Source organism: Maniola hyperantus, chromosome 5 (assembly GCF_902806685.2).
Source record: "Maniola hyperantus chromosome 5, iAphHyp1.2, whole genome shotgun sequence".
Taxonomy (NCBI): domain Eukaryota; kingdom Metazoa; phylum Arthropoda; class Insecta; order Lepidoptera; family Nymphalidae; genus Maniola; species Maniola hyperantus.
The window spans coordinates 12,691,539-12,710,034 of record NC_048540.1 but is presented as its reverse complement, the minus strand read 5'-3'; the positions used below and the strand labels follow the sequence as shown (position 1 = coordinate 12,710,034).

General features: G+C 36.1%; 1 protein-coding gene across 1 annotated transcript in view; it reads left to right on the top strand.

Annotated features, from left to right (window-relative positions):
* Positions 1 to 16,659, top strand: part of LOC117982399 (uncharacterized) — a 52,189-nt gene extending 35,530 nt beyond the window's left edge. Inside the window, exons 4-7 of the mRNA XM_034968754.2 lie at positions 580 to 715; positions 9,364 to 9,497; positions 11,205 to 11,622; positions 13,139 to 16,659. Of these exons, the coding sequence (XP_034824645.1) occupies positions 580 to 715; positions 9,364 to 9,497; positions 11,205 to 11,622; positions 13,139 to 13,200 (750 nt within the window). The 3' untranslated portion in view covers positions 13,201 to 16,659. The remainder of the gene's footprint in view (positions 1 to 579; positions 716 to 9,363; positions 9,498 to 11,204; positions 11,623 to 13,138) is intronic.
* The last annotated feature ends 1,837 nt before the right edge of the window (positions 16,660 to 18,496 follow it).

Here is an 18,496-nt window from a genome sequence, read left to right as displayed (position 1 = left end):
GGCACCGACAAAACGTCACATAGGTATGAGTGACAGAGATAACAATCTACGAAGCCTCTTTCTAAAGTCGATGTACAATATTTCCTGCCGGCTAAACTGTACATAGGTGCTACGACTGTAAGACGTAGCGCGTAGCAGTCAGGCTGCAGAGCCCAAAATGCGGGCCGCCCGGTCGCATAATCCGCGCACTTCTATGCTCGTGGAAAAACTAACTGGCATCGATATAAATGACAAGATATGGTCAATCAAACAAATTTTTCATGGTTTAGATAAAATAAATCAGCGCCACCTCTTAGATACTAATGAACGACCCGTTTGAAATCCAGACGTCATTGAGGTTGCATTGGTGCTATAGCACCAATGAGTCGGTGCCATTTTGTTTGTTCAATAACTCTGTCCATACGAAGTAATATATAAGTCAATGCTAACTGGTCATTGCGGTCATAGCCACGCGGCCCAGCCGCCCAATGCACGGTGGTCCGACCGCATCACTGCAAGGGCATCGCGCGTCATAAAAAAATGCTAAAGCTTTGATATCATTATGGGAGCATGCATATTAAAAATGGATAATCCGAACAGATATCTCGGTCAGGCGCGCGACGCGTGGTGCTGCAGGACGCGACGCCGGCGATGGCGGGCCGGTTTCGCTGCGAGGTGTCTGCCGATGCGCCCACTTTCCACACCGAGATCCGATCCGCACCTTTAGAAGTTGTTGGTAAGCATATTATTATATTACTACTATATATATACCTACATATTAATAACTAGTGTATCCCTGCGATTTCATCCGCGTGGACTACACAAATTTCAAACCCCTGTTTCACCCCGTTAGGGGTTAAATTTTAAAAAATCCTTTCTTAGCGGATGCCTACGTCGTAATAGCTATCTGCATGCCAAATTTCAGCCCGATACGTCCAGTAGTTTGAGCTTACGTTGATAGATCAGTCAGTCAGTCAGTCAGCTTTTCCTTTTATATACATAGAAGAAGAAGATTTATCTACACAAAATCATGAGCGTGGATATAGTGATAGGTAAAGGTCTAAAATATACATATTTTTTTAAATGTTACAAAATCAAATTACTGTACAATTCATGCTCACGTGGAATATTGTCAAGAATCATCATCATCATCATTACCAACCAATTATAGACGTCCACTGTCGGACATAGGTCTCATGTAAGCACTTCCACACACCACGGTCTTGCGCCGCCTGAGTCCATGCTCCCTGCGACTCGTTTGATGTCTGTCTACCTCGTCCGTCTTCCAACGCTGAACTTTCCGGTGCGAAGAGGTTTGTCAAGAATACTAGCAGCATTTCCGTGCTGGACAGCCAGGCTGAAAATTAGCCAGCCGTCACCAGATAAGGCTATTTTGTGAAATATTTTGTATTTTTTTTAATATACCTACCTACTATATTTCGATTAGAGTTTATAAAGAGCCGAGAAAAAAAGCTAGTTAAATTAAGTTAGTAGGTCTAAAATAGCTTAGAAAATCAACGCTCTCTAACTTCTTATACCGCTCTTATAATTCCGTTTTTCTTTGCAAACTCGAAGTTTTCTTCGTTCAAGTTATAAAAATAGAAAAGTTTTTTTCAATTCAATCTAACTTTTACGAAGTGCTTTCGAATCGTCAACTGAATCTACCACTGGTTCAGAATACCCTATCTGTAATAACAGTGTGCGTCTGTAGTAACAAGTGTGAAACAGCTTAAAAAAGAAAAGTCTTTACATGGTTTTTTGAATCTATATAAACTACTAGCTGCCCCGGCGAACTTCGTACCGCCTTACAGTCGATTTTTTAAAAAAAATTCTCTCCGTAAGAACCATCCCCGTACTTCAAGGAATATTATGAAAAAAGAATTAGCGAAATCGGTTCAGCTGATCTCGAGATTTGCGATCAGCAACACATTCAGCGATTCATTTTTATATATAGAGATTATTAATGTGAAATGTGAATGTTTGTCTGTCTGTTTGCTAGCTTTGCACGGCCCAATTTTTTAGGCACAGAAGCAGGCTTGCATCTCTGGAAAGGACTCGTAGGTCACTATTTGACGTGGAAAATCAAAGAGTTCCCATGGATTATAAAAACCTAAATCCACGTGGCCAGTTCACGAGCATCATTGCAGCTATTTGGTACAGAGATAGTTTGCCTGAAGACGGGATTTTGTATTCCAGAAGAAGTAGATTATATTAAAGAGTTAACACGGGACTTAGACAAAACTAAATCCACGCGGATGAAGTCACAAGCATCGTCCAGTTTTTAATCCATACTAATATTATAAATGCGAAAGTGTGTCTGTCTGTCTGTCTGTCTGTCCGTCTGTCTGTGTCTGTCTGTCTGTCTATCTGCTAGCTTTTCACGGTTCATTTCGATCGATCGATTTTGATGAAATTTGTTGCAGCAATAGCTTGCATCCCGGGGAAGGACATAGGCTACTTTTGATCTCGGAAAATCAATGATTTTTAAAAATCGAAACCCACGCGGACAAAGTCGCGGGTATCTTCTAGTAATTTTATATGTTTAAATACTAAAACCTTGTACTTTCCGAGTAATCCGGTAGTGAAAAACATAATGTTTATACTAAACCCCTCTACTTTCCGTCATAAATAATAAGCTCGGGATATCCGCTCAGGTGTATTGGATAGTCTCTATAACAAACATAAATTATGAAGGTCCATTTCCTAAAGGAAGCTCACTCGCATACCGTACAGATTCCCAGCCACAAGCCGAAAGTGATAAAATTTATTCCCCTTTATTTACGATCGGGATTTCTTAAAATTAGTTTAGGTATACCTTGCCTGAATACTTAGTATAATCTTTAAAAAATATTAGATAGGGCTATGGGTATTAGATAGGCATTTGTATATATTAAAATATAATATTATCAAATCGAGGCTGTTTCGAAATATATCTGCAATAAAGAGTTTGAAGTTTATAAAGCAGATACCTATTGTTATAAGTGAACAATGCCAGCGAACCTAATGATTTGTTATAAGAAATCCATATATTCAAGGACCTATTCAAGGGTTTGCAAACATAATTTTTGTGCTCTTGATTTGAGAAAAGGAAAGAATCACAAAAAAGTACACTTACTTACGAGTATTTATAGGTCTATATATGCTCTTTTACTAATAAAATTTTAGACGACTTAAACACCTTTCGTGTACATGAGTGAGTATTTCATAAGGACGGGCTTGAAGTAAAACGATCAAACATTATTTTTTACTCCTTTTGTTCAAGGTAAGTTTGTTTATTTTCAAGTAAGTACCGACCCGATAACTACCTTAGTTGTTATTAAAATGCCTATGCTATGGGCGACCGTGGCTCAATTGTATCATTCTCAGACTGCTATATAAAGTATGACTTTTCACCACTAATCTTGTCATTGAATCTACATATATAAAAGGAAAAGGTGACTGACTGACTGACTCATTGACTGATCTATCAACGCACAGCTCAAACTACTCGACGGATCAGGCTGAAATTTGGCATGCAGAAAGCTATTATGACGTGGGCATCCGCTAAGATAGGATTTTTTAAAATTCAACCCAAAGAGGGTGAAATAGAGGTTTGAAATTTGTACAGTCCACGCGGACGAAGTCGCGAGCATAAGCTAGTAAAATATAAAACCCTACAGTGATTTATTCAATAAACTTCGGCGTATACCAGCTCTATTCAAACACAAAGCGGTGAAAATAATGTAAATGAATGTGTCAGTCACGCGTTTGTTCAACGTTTACTCCGGCCGCCTCAATAGCATTCACCTGCCAAGGGCCTGCCAATATAAATCTAACAAAATACTGTTTTATGTCCAAATACCAATTTATTCTTGGTATATTGGAATTTACTAGTACCCAAGTACATCACTACCCACATTATAAATGCGACAGTGCTTGTTTGTTGATTTATTAGTTTACCCTTCAATCACGTCGCACCGACGTGACTTTTTACATGGGTATTTGCAAACACCTAGAGAGCTTGGAGCACAGTGACATAAGCTACTTTTATCCCAAAAAATCAAAGAGTTCCCATGGGATTAAAGAAAACTAGATCAAAGCGAACGAAGTCGCGGGCTACAGCTAGTGCCTTGTATGGATGGGAATAAAAACATGGGGGATTTGCTTTTCATCGACTTCTATACATAGTTTTTAAATTAAATTCACATATCCAAACAATATTAATTGTTAAAATTCGATAATAGGTCATACATAAAAATATGAAATTGTACGGTATCAACAAAACGGTATCATCACGAACTATGGTACCTACCTATTTTATACTTTTAAATCTGCCGTATTTTATTTAATCTACCGTAAATGAGTTTTATAACTTCCAGTCAAAATATAATATTAACAATGTACATTCTAACGTCGACTAAATACGTGAGTAAGCTGGTTTCGTCTACAGTTATAATGGAAATCACTCACGATAGTTTAAGCGCTAAATTGCACATTTTCTTCACGATCGATTGAAGTATGTCTCTAGAACACGATTCTTCATTTTCTCATGTTCCATTAGATAGCTCTACAGTGCCAACGGTAATGCAAACGGACGTGTCGAATACTGTTTGTTTTTTATTTTCTCCATAGCTCCAATAAAATTCACCTGCCAATGAAAATCTATGAATAAAGTCAGCGAAAAATAAGTAGAGGCGTCACGCGTTGTTACTATCACGTATAACTTAAGTATCTACAAGGTAACAGTGAATAAGCATGTTCTAGCCAAGCGCACTCCAACCTTAACATCTTTGTTTTCCATTAAGCAGGATTATCATCAAACGGTAGCCTATCTTGCAATAAAAAAAATGCATGAAAATTTTTCACCCGAATTCCAAGCCCCGGCGGCTAAATCTCTAAGCAGACTAGCCAACTACGTAGGAAATATGTGTGTATGCAAATGTACTAAGCGCACTCTCTTCGGATTGTGCCACACATGACAGTTTGTTTCGGCGCTTCTTCTGCTTGAAGCACGTTGGGCTTAATGCTCCGGTGGAAGAAGCGCCCGAATAACCAGCTCTTAGTTATACTTGTAAGACGTGATGTGTTGCACAGTTTGGAAAATAAACGTCTTTTCTTTCTTTTCTTTATTTCTTGTATTCTCTCACTCTTATGGTAACGGCCCGATGGGACAGCAATACGATACAACTGGAGAGAGATTATTGGGCACCGGATCAAAGACTTTACAATCAGTACCCTTATTATAAATGCGAAAGTGTGTTTGTTTGTTGGTTTGTTGGTTTGTCCTTCAATCACGTTGCAACGGTGCAACGGATTGACGTGATTTTTTGCATGAGTATAGATAAAGACCTGGAGAGTGACATAGGCTACTTTTTATCCCGGAAAAGCAAAGAGTTCCAACGGGGCTTTTAAAAAACCTAATTCCACGCGGACGAAGTCGCGGGCATAAGCTAGAAAAAAATAAATGATTATGATTTGATTTGAAACAAGTCGATAGCAAAATAAAATACTTAGATAAGTACGTTTTTAAAAGCTAACGGTTCCGCAGGTTAAGTTTTTGTTCCAATCCGATCGAAGAAACTACACAGATACGAACTACATTTCCTAAAGCTGTACGGTCTACTAAAAATGTATGTGGGAATGAATTACAAGTAGATACGTGGACCGGAATCAAAGGTTTTAGGTAAAAAGATAAAAGAGAGGATGTTCAGTAGAGGAAACGGATACTCTTATCACCAGAATGATAATACAGGTACATAATTTGTGTAGCATACGATATCACTACCCATACCACGACCCATATTATAAATGCGAAAATATGATTATTTTGTTAGTTTGTCTTTCAATCACGTTGCAATGGAGCAAAGGATCAACGTGATTTTTTGCATGGCTATAGTTAAAGACCTGGAGAATGACATAGGCTATTTATCCTCCGGTAAATAGTAAAATACATTTTGTTTTACTAAAATTAACCTGCACCAGTAACGAAGCCGTTTTTCAGTAGATCGGCAAAATATACAAATTCATTTAAAAGAATTCGCTTTAAAAGAAACATGCCGAACAAATCCGTATATTTTTTTCTACTGCAGCCCAAGTACAATCAATGCGATACATCTCTCTAGTGGGTTTAACAACGCTTTGTCCATGAACAAGCCAGGATAAAGCTTTTTCGCAATGTTGTTGCTCGGGCTGCTGCGCGAATAAAATTCACCTGCCAAAATAAATTTATGAATAAAGTCAGAGAGATGTATTATTTCCGTTTACACGAATAACATACTGTAGCGATATTGTACTTATTTTGTTCGAATTCAGGACAAAAAATGTCATATAAATTATTGCCTCGTTCATGTTGTTTTTCCTCTCTTTTGTCTGTTTATTTCTCCGCTTTAGAAAATCAAGATTTTAAATTTTATTTAAAGTCTAGCAATTATCATGGTGATTTACCTTGATGTTAATTTAATAAGCGTAATGTTAATTAAATAAGCAAATCTATAGGGCGAAATATTATCCATACAAATATTATAAATGCGAAAGTGTGTCTGTCTGTCTGTCTGTCCGTCTGTCTATCCGTCCGTCTGTCTGTTTGTCTGCTAGCTTTTCACGGCCCATCCGTTTAACCGATTTTGATGAAATTTGATACAGAGATAGCTTGCACCCCGGGGAAGGACATATGCTACTTAATCTCGGAAAAACAGAGAGTTCTCACGGGATTTTTAAAACCTAAATCCACGCGGACGAAGTCACGTCTATCATCTAGTTTTTACTATAATAGGCGCCAATTTTTTTAAAAAATAGCAACACATTATTTAAGTGACTTGTTTCCTCATTTTGCAGAGGTACACTTAATACATGAATTACAAAGTTTGTTATGGTTCGAATAATTAATTAAATTACTTATAAAAGTTAGGCACGCTGGAAGACGTACGTGGGTATATGCCATACAAAATGACAGCTGTTTTTTTGGGCTGAAGTGCCCCACCGAGCGTATCGGGACTTAAAATTGGCACTTTGTGTCAACGCTTAAGCTTCGTGTTAACCATACACTAATTTGACAGATGTCTTATCACTAACATTTAGTTCAGGGTACGCTCACATGACACTCACTGCTGCTATCAGCGCTAAAATGGTCAAAAAAAACATGTCCGTAATCGTAGGTTTTACCTGACTGCGCAACTCACAGGAGTGGTAATTGGGGTATTGTTTACTAATGACAGATGCTTAAAATCTCAATTCCTGTGTCTCACAATGGAATGTATGTGAAATGAAATTGAAACGTGCAGTCGCTGCATAACTTTGGATACTAACGATCAAATGTGCCGAGTTAAAAGCAAATTGCAGCTTTGAGCTTCCGAAAAGCGACCAAATAGCCGATTTCCGATACTGAAAGTGTCTGTGGTGGTCCTATATTTATTATTTATCCCTTTTAATCTGTCACAACTACACTTAGATTTAATTATTTAACAGTTTCTAGTTACCTACTCCGATTTACGTCGAATGAATTGGCTCTCAGATTCCGAGGAGCGACGAAGATCGATGCTTTCATTATATTATACGAAGTTTCTATCCTAGATATCTTCTGCCTTAAAGTTGGACGTACGGGGTGATAGATTACACTCGTGAACGTTATGAGAATAGTCCCTATGATTACAGCTAGAATACTAATATCAAAATTTATTATGTTTCAAATATACCTAGATAATTTATGGACATACGTGTACAAGTACCCTACTTAAGATGTGCATATAAACGACAGCTATATTTTGTGCCGATTTGAAATTGCCCTATGCCCTGCCGAGTATGAGCGTGAATTTTTGACACCACAAATGACACGTAAAATCATTAAAGTAGGAAGTACTTATTATTAAGTATTTGGGTAAAATACAAACCAAGCGAAAAAAATGTTGCAAGTGGTAAAAGTTCCATACCTACAAGTAACTTGCCTATGGTCTTTACATTTATTTTGAAATGTGCCAAGTATGTTGGACTTGATAAGGCTAAGTACTAGCCCAAATGTTTTTTTGCGTCATCAACATCATGCCAGCGTACTACTGAGCACAGAACTCTACTCAGAATGAGAATTTATTAAAGTTTAAGTGTAGGCCCTACACTTAAACTTTAATAAATTGTTAAACTTTAAAGGTGCCTGGCAATGCTTGACGTGAATTCTAGTACTATTTCGAAGAAAATATACAATATATATATACGACAAAGTATAAAGTCTATTTTATTTTTTAAAATTAGACTTTATACTTTGCCGTAAGATTTTTTACACCTTTATTACCTGTTATCTTCTAAAGCCACCATGATCCAAACTTTATAGTCGCTGATCGTTCCTCCCTGTGTTGGGGACAATACGCAGAGAAACTTTCAGTTATTCTAAGCTTTCAGCTTTTATAAAATAACGACTGTCTGGTACGCGACGTGCTGGCTCTCTCTCTACAACCAAACTCAGCTCTCGTCAATGATCTGCTCAATTCTCCAAATATTTTATTTTATAAATTCTACAATGACTCAAGCATTAGGTCAAGCGTGTTATTACTACAACCGCACTAAAAGCTAGTTATTTGTAATCAAATTATTGTGGGTACAATTGCGCTGGCGTGATTTATACAGTAATTAGTTAACTATTTAGTTCATTCAAATGTAGACTGCATATATAATTTTTCTAGGTCCATGAAATTTTGTTCCATGAAGTTTTTTTTATTCATGTTTTCCAAACTTTTCCAAAGTTCTTTTTATGTCAGAAAAACCACGAGTGTCATTTTTTACTTAAATTAAATATATAACTCGATGATGCCCGAGACTTCGTCCGCGTGGATTTAGGTTTTTTAAAAATCCCGTGGGAACTCTTTGATTTTCCGGGATGAAAAGTAGCTAACTCTATACTCAATTCCATACAAATCGGTTTAACTATTGGGCCGTGAATAGCTAGGGATGCAAGCTATCTCTGTACCAAATTTTGTCAAAATTGATTGAACAGATGGGCCGTGAAAGGCTAGCAGACAGACACTTTCGCATTTATAATATTAGTCTGGAAATGGTTTTTTTATCCATCTCTAGAATCTCGTAGCGTAGGTAACCAACTCTATGTACCGGATACCATATGTGTTATTATTTTATTCTGTGTCGACACATTCCAGCCCTTGGGATTCCGAGTTGATATAATATTGGTGGTCGGTAGGGAATGGAATACAAAAATATTCCTCGCCCGCAACTTCGCAACTTTCCCAGATGTTAAAATATTTTCTCATGGAAAAAGTATATTTAAAGGAATGAACACTACAATATTTAATTGCGCTATTGAATAATGCCATTTCAATACTGAAAAAAAGGCAGATGCTGATGTTGACTAGTAAACTACCCTACTAAACTATTGTGATAATAAGCAGGATATTTTTGTTGCAGAGCCCCCAGAATGGGCTCCAAAGCTCGTCTCAGACCGATCTTGGTACGGCGTGGGTTCCACTCTCCGTGCCACTTGCGCGTCGCCGCCCGCCCAGCCACCAGTCAACCTCACATTCGCACTTAACGGCCATGAGGTGAGAATTTACCTTTCGCACTTACTTATGACTTATCATCATCATCAACTTAGTAAATCTTATTGTCGTCCACTGCAAGATTAAGGCCTCTTCACTTCCACGCTATTCTCTTCTGTTCTTGGTTCGACATCATCATCATCATTATTATCAAATGATAGGCGTCTGCTGCACAAGGTCTCTTGTAGGAACTTCGTCTCGTGCTGCCTGAATCCAGCGGCTCCTCGCGACTTGTTTGAAGTCATCTGTCCACCTAGTGGGAGGTCTTTCAACGCTGCACTTTCTGGAGCGAGGTCGTTAGTAGTCTAGTTCTAGAAAAGGTATGCCAGTGAGTCAGTAAAATAAATCTTTTGAATCTTGGATCTAAATATGTAGATATTGCTAAAATCTGCATTTTTTCAGTTAATAACTTCTCTTTTAATTCGGTTGCTATTTGAGATTGAAATGAGATAAAATGCAATTAATTGTTTTCACTATTATTAGCATTATTTAGTTAATGCTATTCTTGGATTGAAACTTAAATTTCTTTAGTTATGTTTTTAACGGATCTTAACAAATCTGTCGATGTCTATTTGTCTACAAGTAAGCAGTGGAGGAACTGTAAGTTTATTGTTATCGATAAATTGCTATTATGTATTGATTGATCACATAATAATATATGTACATATCTATAACTATGCGAAATCGCTTAGACACTTTGTAGAAAAGTTCGCAATACCCAAACATAAAGCGTCCAAAATTTTTACAATTCCTGTATGGTATTCCTGTTTATGCATATTTCTAGGAGTGAAGCCTGCTTAAGGATAAGCATATTTTACTACTACTGCATAAACGATTTTTCTATAGTTATACAAAAGTTTCTGTTATCACATTTCGGGTTTTGTGTGAACAGCTGTGAGAAAAAAGGAAACCTCCCAAAAATAGTTTCCGGACCAACTTTTTGCTCGTGGAGGCCAATAAGGCATATACGATACATTGTACATGCATCGTATCATACTTTCCTGTTTCGTTTCTTGCGTTGTATTTTTTGCCACGGCCAGCAGAATGTGAGTCATTAATCAGAAAGCAATAACGAGCAATATTAGCTTTTAGCGAACTAACCATTATCCACTTAGGATCACGTTTCTATTATTAATCGTGGGAATAATTCTACCCACGCTATCTTTTTTCAACACATTTGTTACCACTTTGGTACTTTGGACCCTCATTATCTCTGTCAAGTACGTAATGTAGCTTTTTACGCACTAGTGCATTAACTTTACAGTTACCATGCTTCATGAAATAGCTTCGCTACCACATTAGGATTTAGGACAACTAATAACTATCCTGGTAAGGGGCCACCATTTTTGAAGCACGCTCGAAGGTGTCAAAACGTGCGTGAACTACGCGCAAATATTATCTGTGTAGTCTGTATTACTACGCGTAAGTGTCACGCACATGTACGCAACCTATGTACGCAACACAATGTACGAATTTGTCTTTTTTACTGTTTAAGCCAATGTACAACAATGTAATAACATTGTATGAGCTTTGCTTATCTGGAGCCTTAAAATATGTTTGGACAGTAAAATCATCATTTAGAAATTAACCTTAACTACTGTGAATGACAAAAATACTATGTTGTAATTTCACTCAGATTGTAATTACTAACTTTACACACTTGAATCATAATGTACGTACGGACAGTATAATCTACTCCTTTGTTCACAGATCGACATGGAATCGTTCGTGCACGAAATACCAGCCTGGTTCAAATGGGACCCGCCTCCGAAAAGTGAAACGACTACTACCGAGCAGCCTGAAGACGATATCAATTTCAACATATTCCACGACGAAAGTAACATTCAATATTTGGACGAGTCTTATATAAACCTTCACAAAGAGGAAATCAGACGGCCTCCCAAGGAGGATATGAAGCCAGTATTCGAGAGGTCGGGGCCCGATAATAGGCTGCCGTCGGTAGGCGAAGTTTTATTTGTCGTCCGACATGAGGCATTCGAGCGAGGCAGCCTGAGGCTGACCTGCATAGCAAGTATATACAACTTGTACGCGGCACGCGCTGAGCTAATTTTCGATATGGAACAGCCAGAAGTTGCATCGGTGTTGGGCGTCCGTAATAGTGCCGTAGGTGAGTGTTATTACATTTGGATGACCTACATTTAGCCAGAGCACACGATGCAAAATTATATTAAGTTTGTCATAAATATTAATTTAACACTGAAACTTAAATTGAATGCAAATTGACGACGCTCTTGGCCTGTGTATGATACTACATTTATGATATGAGATTTTTGCAATTACCTATAATAATTATTATTATTTTTCGGCAAGCAATTTATACATGAATGACAATTTAAATAACATTTCGGGTAGTGGATATATATTACAAGTAGTATACCTACTTCCTCTGACATCATGAAGGCCATTTTTCGGGTTCCGTAAGGAAAAAGGAACCCTTATAGAATCACTTTGTTGTCTGTCTGTATTGTAATAAATTCACATTTCTAAACATACTAGATTAGATGATGATGCCCACGGCTTCTTCCGCGTGGATTTAGGATTTTCAATAACCACGTGGGAACTCTTTAATTTTTTAGGATACAAAGTAGTATCCCTAGGTACCTACTATATGTAGGTACCTAGGGATGTAAGCTATCCCTGTTGAAAATTTCATCAAAATTGATTAAACAGATGGGCCTTTGAATACTCTTTGATTTTAGGGACCAAAAGAAACCCAATTCCATTCTCAGGATGCAAGCTATCTCTGTACTAAATTTCGTCAACATCGGTTAAAAGCTAACAGACAAACAGACAGACAATCTTTCGCTTTAAAAACATTAATTAGTATGGATAGTATGGATAGAGTATAGATTAATTTAGAAAATAAGATTATGCAAAACTCTTCGAGTAGATAAATTTTTGTCCTAGACATTTTGTCATGGTTTGGTGGATTTATTATACAAATTTTGTGGCCTAAACTCATTACTACGATAGTAAGCTAAGCAGTAAATCTGGGGCATTATTATTATAATCCGATGGATCATAGTTAATCCTAACTGTAAAATTATTCAAATCAATGCGTCAGTGGGTTATCCTTTATGCGTTGAAGGTTGATAGTGTTTTAGGTCACTGGCTATCGATTATGAAAGCTGCTAAGTAGTTTATCAAAATCCATGGACCATTTATTATCTAAATATATAAAAGGAAAAGGTGACTGACTGACTGACTGATCTAACAACGCACAGCTCAAACACCTGGACGGATCGGGCTGAAATTTAGCATGCAGATAGCTATTATGACGTAAGCATCCGCTAAGAAAGGATTTTTGGAAATTCAACCCCTAAGGGGGTGAAATAGGGGTTTGAAATTTGTGTAGTCCACGCGGACGAAGTCGCGAGCCTAAGCTAGTTATAGATAAGTTTAAATTGCTCTTTATCTAAGCTATAATCTTATTTACTATAGCAGTTATAAGCATCTATGTATAATGTATATCTATAGGTACTCGTACTTAAGTTAGAGAACAGGGAAAGGACAATGACAGAATTTCTATAGAACCGTGACCCATTTTATTATATAAAAGTCGTTTACACGTAGGTAAGAAAAAAGTAAGGATTAATAATATTGAAACCTTTCATTTGTTTCAGGTTCGTCTATATTTTGGTGGTTTTCAACTCTAATACCAATAATTTTATATACAATGCGGTAGTTTTTTAATAGGTTTGTTTTGAATGTAGCTTAAGGTGAACTAGTGTGCGAGTCTCATTGTACAAAATTCATGTAACATAATCTATATGTGTTAAACTCAAGGAAAACGACCTATACTAAGCACTAGATGGGACATTTTGAACAAAAAAAATTGCTGGCTGCAAATTGCTGCTCCATAGAACACCCTCAAGTTCAGTTATACTAATTTCGAAAGCCTCATAGAACAGGATTTTTGTTCGGAGCGACCCATCTAATGCAATTGTATCTACACGTTGCAAGGGTACCTATAGTACGCGACAGATCGAGACAGCAATCGGGGTGAGGACGGCCTGCACACCCACACAGCCCCCATGCTAACTCAGTGCGGGATAGCGCGGGTGGCGTGCGGGTGTGTCGGGCGCCCCCCACCTCATACCCCGATTGCCATCTCAACCTGTCTCGTACTATACCAGTAATAGATCAAAGTCAGCAGCCCGTAGGTAGGTAGGGGCAGCATGAGCTTTGTGACTTAAGTAGTATTTTTTTTGTGGAAAGATCTAAAACTAGTGGCCATTATCCATTACCAAATAAAGAGCCGAAACCACCATTAGCCAGTAATTTTTTTATATTGTTTTAGAAAACTTATTGGTTACTCCGTAGTACTACTAAAAACTAATTTTGAATTATCATCATTTTTAAAGTCGATTTACACTGAAAACAATGTTTCGAAAATACCCACCTAAAGACATCAATAGTAGGTAAGTTAGTATTCTTGTTAATTTTCCGGCTTTTTTCTTTATTGAATAAGTACCTACTTAGTTATTTTTTTTAAGTTATTAGCCACTACTTTTATGATACCAAATCTGGCGCATTTACCTCTTAAACTTAGCTTTACCTCTTGGAGGGAAGTTCGAGGTTGTGATTCGTGCGTCAACTTTGAACTAAAGCTGTAAGGCTGAAATCTATAGAGCGCACTTTGACTTTGCTCAGACTTAAGACTGAGTTAAAACGAGTCAGATTTATGTGAGAGATATATCTTTGTCTCGTTTTAACTCTATCTTAAGTCTAAGCAAAGTCAGATTGCGATCTATAGATCTCAAGATAAGAATCAGGGAGATGTTCAGAAGAAAAAAAAACTACTGTAAATACGTACAAGGTAAGTGTGGTCGGTGGCACTTAACAAACCTGTAAATAATTTAGAGTTAGAACTGGTTGGCCAAAATAAAGATAATAAAATGAACGTTTGAATGAAAAATGGTATTAAAATAATTAATCTTTAACAATTAGTAGATTACATAATAAATGTGTGGTGTATAATAAAGTATGCGTGGGTTTACCTTTTCATAAAATAATAGAGAATAATTAATAATTACTATTCTGATCTATCATCTCCCCCTATTTCTTTAGCGAGAGCTATATTAATATACTTAGGTTACCTATTTTAGAATTAATGTAACCTTATCAAAGACTGATTACCTACTTATTTATATATATAAAAAAATATTTAACAAAGATTTAATTTATTCTTTAAACTAGTATGTATGCAGTTAGTGTATATTTTAGCATGATTGTTTCGATAGAAAATGAAAGATATATTAATGATGAAATTTTTAAGAAAAGAAAAATATTAAGTACCTATAACATATTTGTTTATACTTTACCTTTGATGTCACTGATTATTATTGTTATTAAGAAAAACAAAGTAAATATTCCATTTTATGTGATTTAAGTTATGTTCAAAGTACTCGTAGTTCGATAACAATAATATCATAGACTTAAAAAATAGCGCATATACAGGATGTAACCAGAACGCTGGCAAAAACAAAGATAGATGATACCTAGTACTAATGATTACTTATAATATTATGATACCACAAAAAACGCAAAAAATATATTATAAAAAAATCATAAAATGTTTACGAAACATCTGACTGACGCTAGAAGTCAACGAATGTTGCGTAAGTAGGCTACTCGGAGTCAATGCCGCGTCGTAGGCGGGGCATTGCGGGTTTGAAAAATACTAAATCACTTAAACTACAAAGTGAGGCAAATGGTCAGGTATTGGTATTGGATTGTGTTTAACGCTAAGTTTTTGCTAGCGTTCTGGTTACACCCTGTGTAGACCATTCTACAAAGACGTTATATCTGTTTGTCAGATAACAGATTTCCGCAAAAATAAAAAGTTCCAAACGAGCTCAAAGATTTGTATAAAAATCTTTGGATCTACTTCTAAAATTTCATTGAGGTTGATTGTTTAATATTTCAAACTTCGTTTGAATGTAGCGCAAGTACACTCCTCTTATTAAGAGTTATAACGTCACGTAAACTATTAGAAAAAGGGGAGTGTATATCTTTGATCTCTATCACGCGTGCTATTTCCCTATATTTCCCAAAAGCGTGGTTGACATGCATAAAAGGGGAATGTAGGCTAAACATTGTCTACACATGTCACGTATGGCGGTAGCAGTTTGTGCAAACTTTGAGCGTTTCTTTCAACTTCATGTGCACTATGCTACTTGTTCCTACTTCCAGGTACTTCTAGTTTGGAAAACATTACGTGTTGAAGAGACTCGACGAGTTGTCTTGAATTCGTAGTTTGTACGTTTTCAATTTTAAGACATATGCACCTCAGCTGTTATTGTGGTTTTTTTTTAAATTAATAGTGTCGCTACGATAGTTTATGGATAAAGGAGATGGACAAAAATTGTATGGAGGCGTGCCCCAGAATGTACAGAGATGATAATATATGTACCATTTAATAAATGTACAGAGATGATATATCTGTCATTTAATAGTACAAATCTTCTATTTAAAGAAAAAAAAGCCGCATGTCGTTTTGCAGTCGTGGCATTAAGTTCATGGTTGGCATAGTTCAGCCTGGGGCAAATTTTGTCCATCTCGTTTATTATTATTATTAATTCCGCCGTAAGATATAACTTTACATAGTAGGTACTTATATACTACTTAGTCAAATTTTAATAATATTGTTCCAACTAAAATTGAAATGAATTGTTTAGAACCCGAGAATCAAGATTGACTTACCCACGTCCGTTTTCTATATTCAATCTATCCGCTAACCACCGATAAGTTACTTAGCAACATTGTTATTCGTGTTATTTTATTAATCTACGTACAGACGTTAGCGCCCTTCTCGTATTTGTCACACACTTAGGTATTTATATTTTGTACATGGTAGGTAAGTAATTATTGTATAGGTAAATTATAGAATTGTATGCCTACCCTATTTTATTTTTAAAATCTGCTCCTCTAATATTGTCATATTTTTAACATGATTTAACAACTTTTGAGTTCTTAACATAAGTACCTGCATATTCCATTGAATATTATAATACTTATTTATGATGTTGTAAATGAATGAGACAATTTATAATTGAAATCATATTTCATTGTAAATAAACACTGTATAGAATGCAGAGAAACGTATCGAAGTTACTAAAAATAGAATAAAAGTGTTGAGATATTTGGCATTTTTATTTTGTAAGCCCTTGTTAACCCCACCTACAGACAGCGTGCTGATAAAAAAGGATTTTGTTTCGATATTTTTGGAATAAACTGAAAGAAAAAACTAGCAAAAATTAAGAATTCAAGTTTATTATCTTTCGCTGAGTTGTCCAATTTATTTTCTAAATACATACCTAGTTTGCAACAGTCGCAATCCGCCTTTGTTTTTCATAATATGTATTATAACATTCTTAACTTGAGGACAGTGAAATTTTTATTTTTATGTACTTACCGAAATCAACCATACTACTTAGAAAGAATCGCAGTTACAAACTTAGCTTACCGATAAAATTTTCTATGCTTCTTACATCCGAAATATAATAATCATAGCAATAGTCTGTCGATAAGTTACTGAAACAATGTTGTTATATTTTGGCAACAATTGTAAGTAGGTATGGTCTTTTTAAACAAATAACAATACTGCAAAGTAACTTATCCACAGATTACAGATACAGATTATTATTATTAATTTTGGCTGCTAGTAGATTTAAGTGTTGGTAATTTAGAATACTTCACAAAGTTTTTAAAACAGTTTATATTCATCTTAATTTATAGAATAAGTGAGTATATAAGTAAGTCAACGTAGAACACCAGAGCAAGTGAGCAAGAAGAAAATATAGGTATATCGAACTTTTATGTTGCTATGGTATTCGTCTTACTGCGAGCGAGCCTCCAGAATATAATCAGACAATATCCTCATTCCTCATACTTCATATTCCTTGACAATCGCTATATAAATATTATCCATAATAACATCGTAATTTTGTGTAGGAGAAGTTCCACGTAAGCCGCAATCAATCATAGCCGGAGGTCGGGGCTACAATAAACAGCGAAATATAGCTTTACTCATATGGGAAATAACGAACGTTTATTGAAAACTTGTTATACAAATATGAAGCAAACGGAAACTTTTGTCGGGACAACACTTCGAATATTCTAAAACGTTTTGTAAAATATTATTGAACTAGGTGATAGGAGGAGTTTCGATTTTTAAAACTCCCGTGTGAACTCTTTTATTTTCTTAAAGCTAGCAGATAGACAGACAGACAGACAAACAAACACACTTTCGCATTTATAACATTAGTATGGATAAAACATAGTTGCTATTTTCTATTCTTTTCTAACAGGGAAGACTAAAAATTTAAGATCTGAATTCTTCACAATGTTTCATGATATTTTTTGGTCAAGGAGCCAAAAATTTTATTTGCTAACAGAGAAATCTGTGTGGTGCAACATGAATCAAGCGATATGCGCCACCCACCCACCCTGCTAAACATGCAGGAAAAGCCAGGCACCAAGCAAGCAATACGCACCACTATAACGCAACATCACACATGGTGTGTTTTGGTGGTGGTCCGTCTGTTAATAATTCTCTCGTACTCCGTTTAACCTTTTTTATCTAAGTATTCGTCGATACCTATCTACATGTACACGCCTGGCATTCCTCAAACTGTACAGGCACTGAGACAGACATTCCCGCCATAATTTATAGCTGTACGAAATGGCGGAGTCATAGCGACAGAACATGAATAATCACTTCAATCTAAAGCGCTCCTGTGGTTACGAATGGATTAAATAGAAAGCCCTACGCTCTTTCGCGATTTATTCGCGCTAAAGCCTCTTGAAAACTACGAAAACATAGTGCCTACTAATTATTAAATATATTAAATAGATGTACGACAAAAAATATTATAATTTGCGAATTTCAACATAGAATTTGAACGTTTTAAACTATTATTTTAAGAAAAAATAGTCATTTGAAAACATGAAACTTGCAATTTCAAGATTAATCTTAT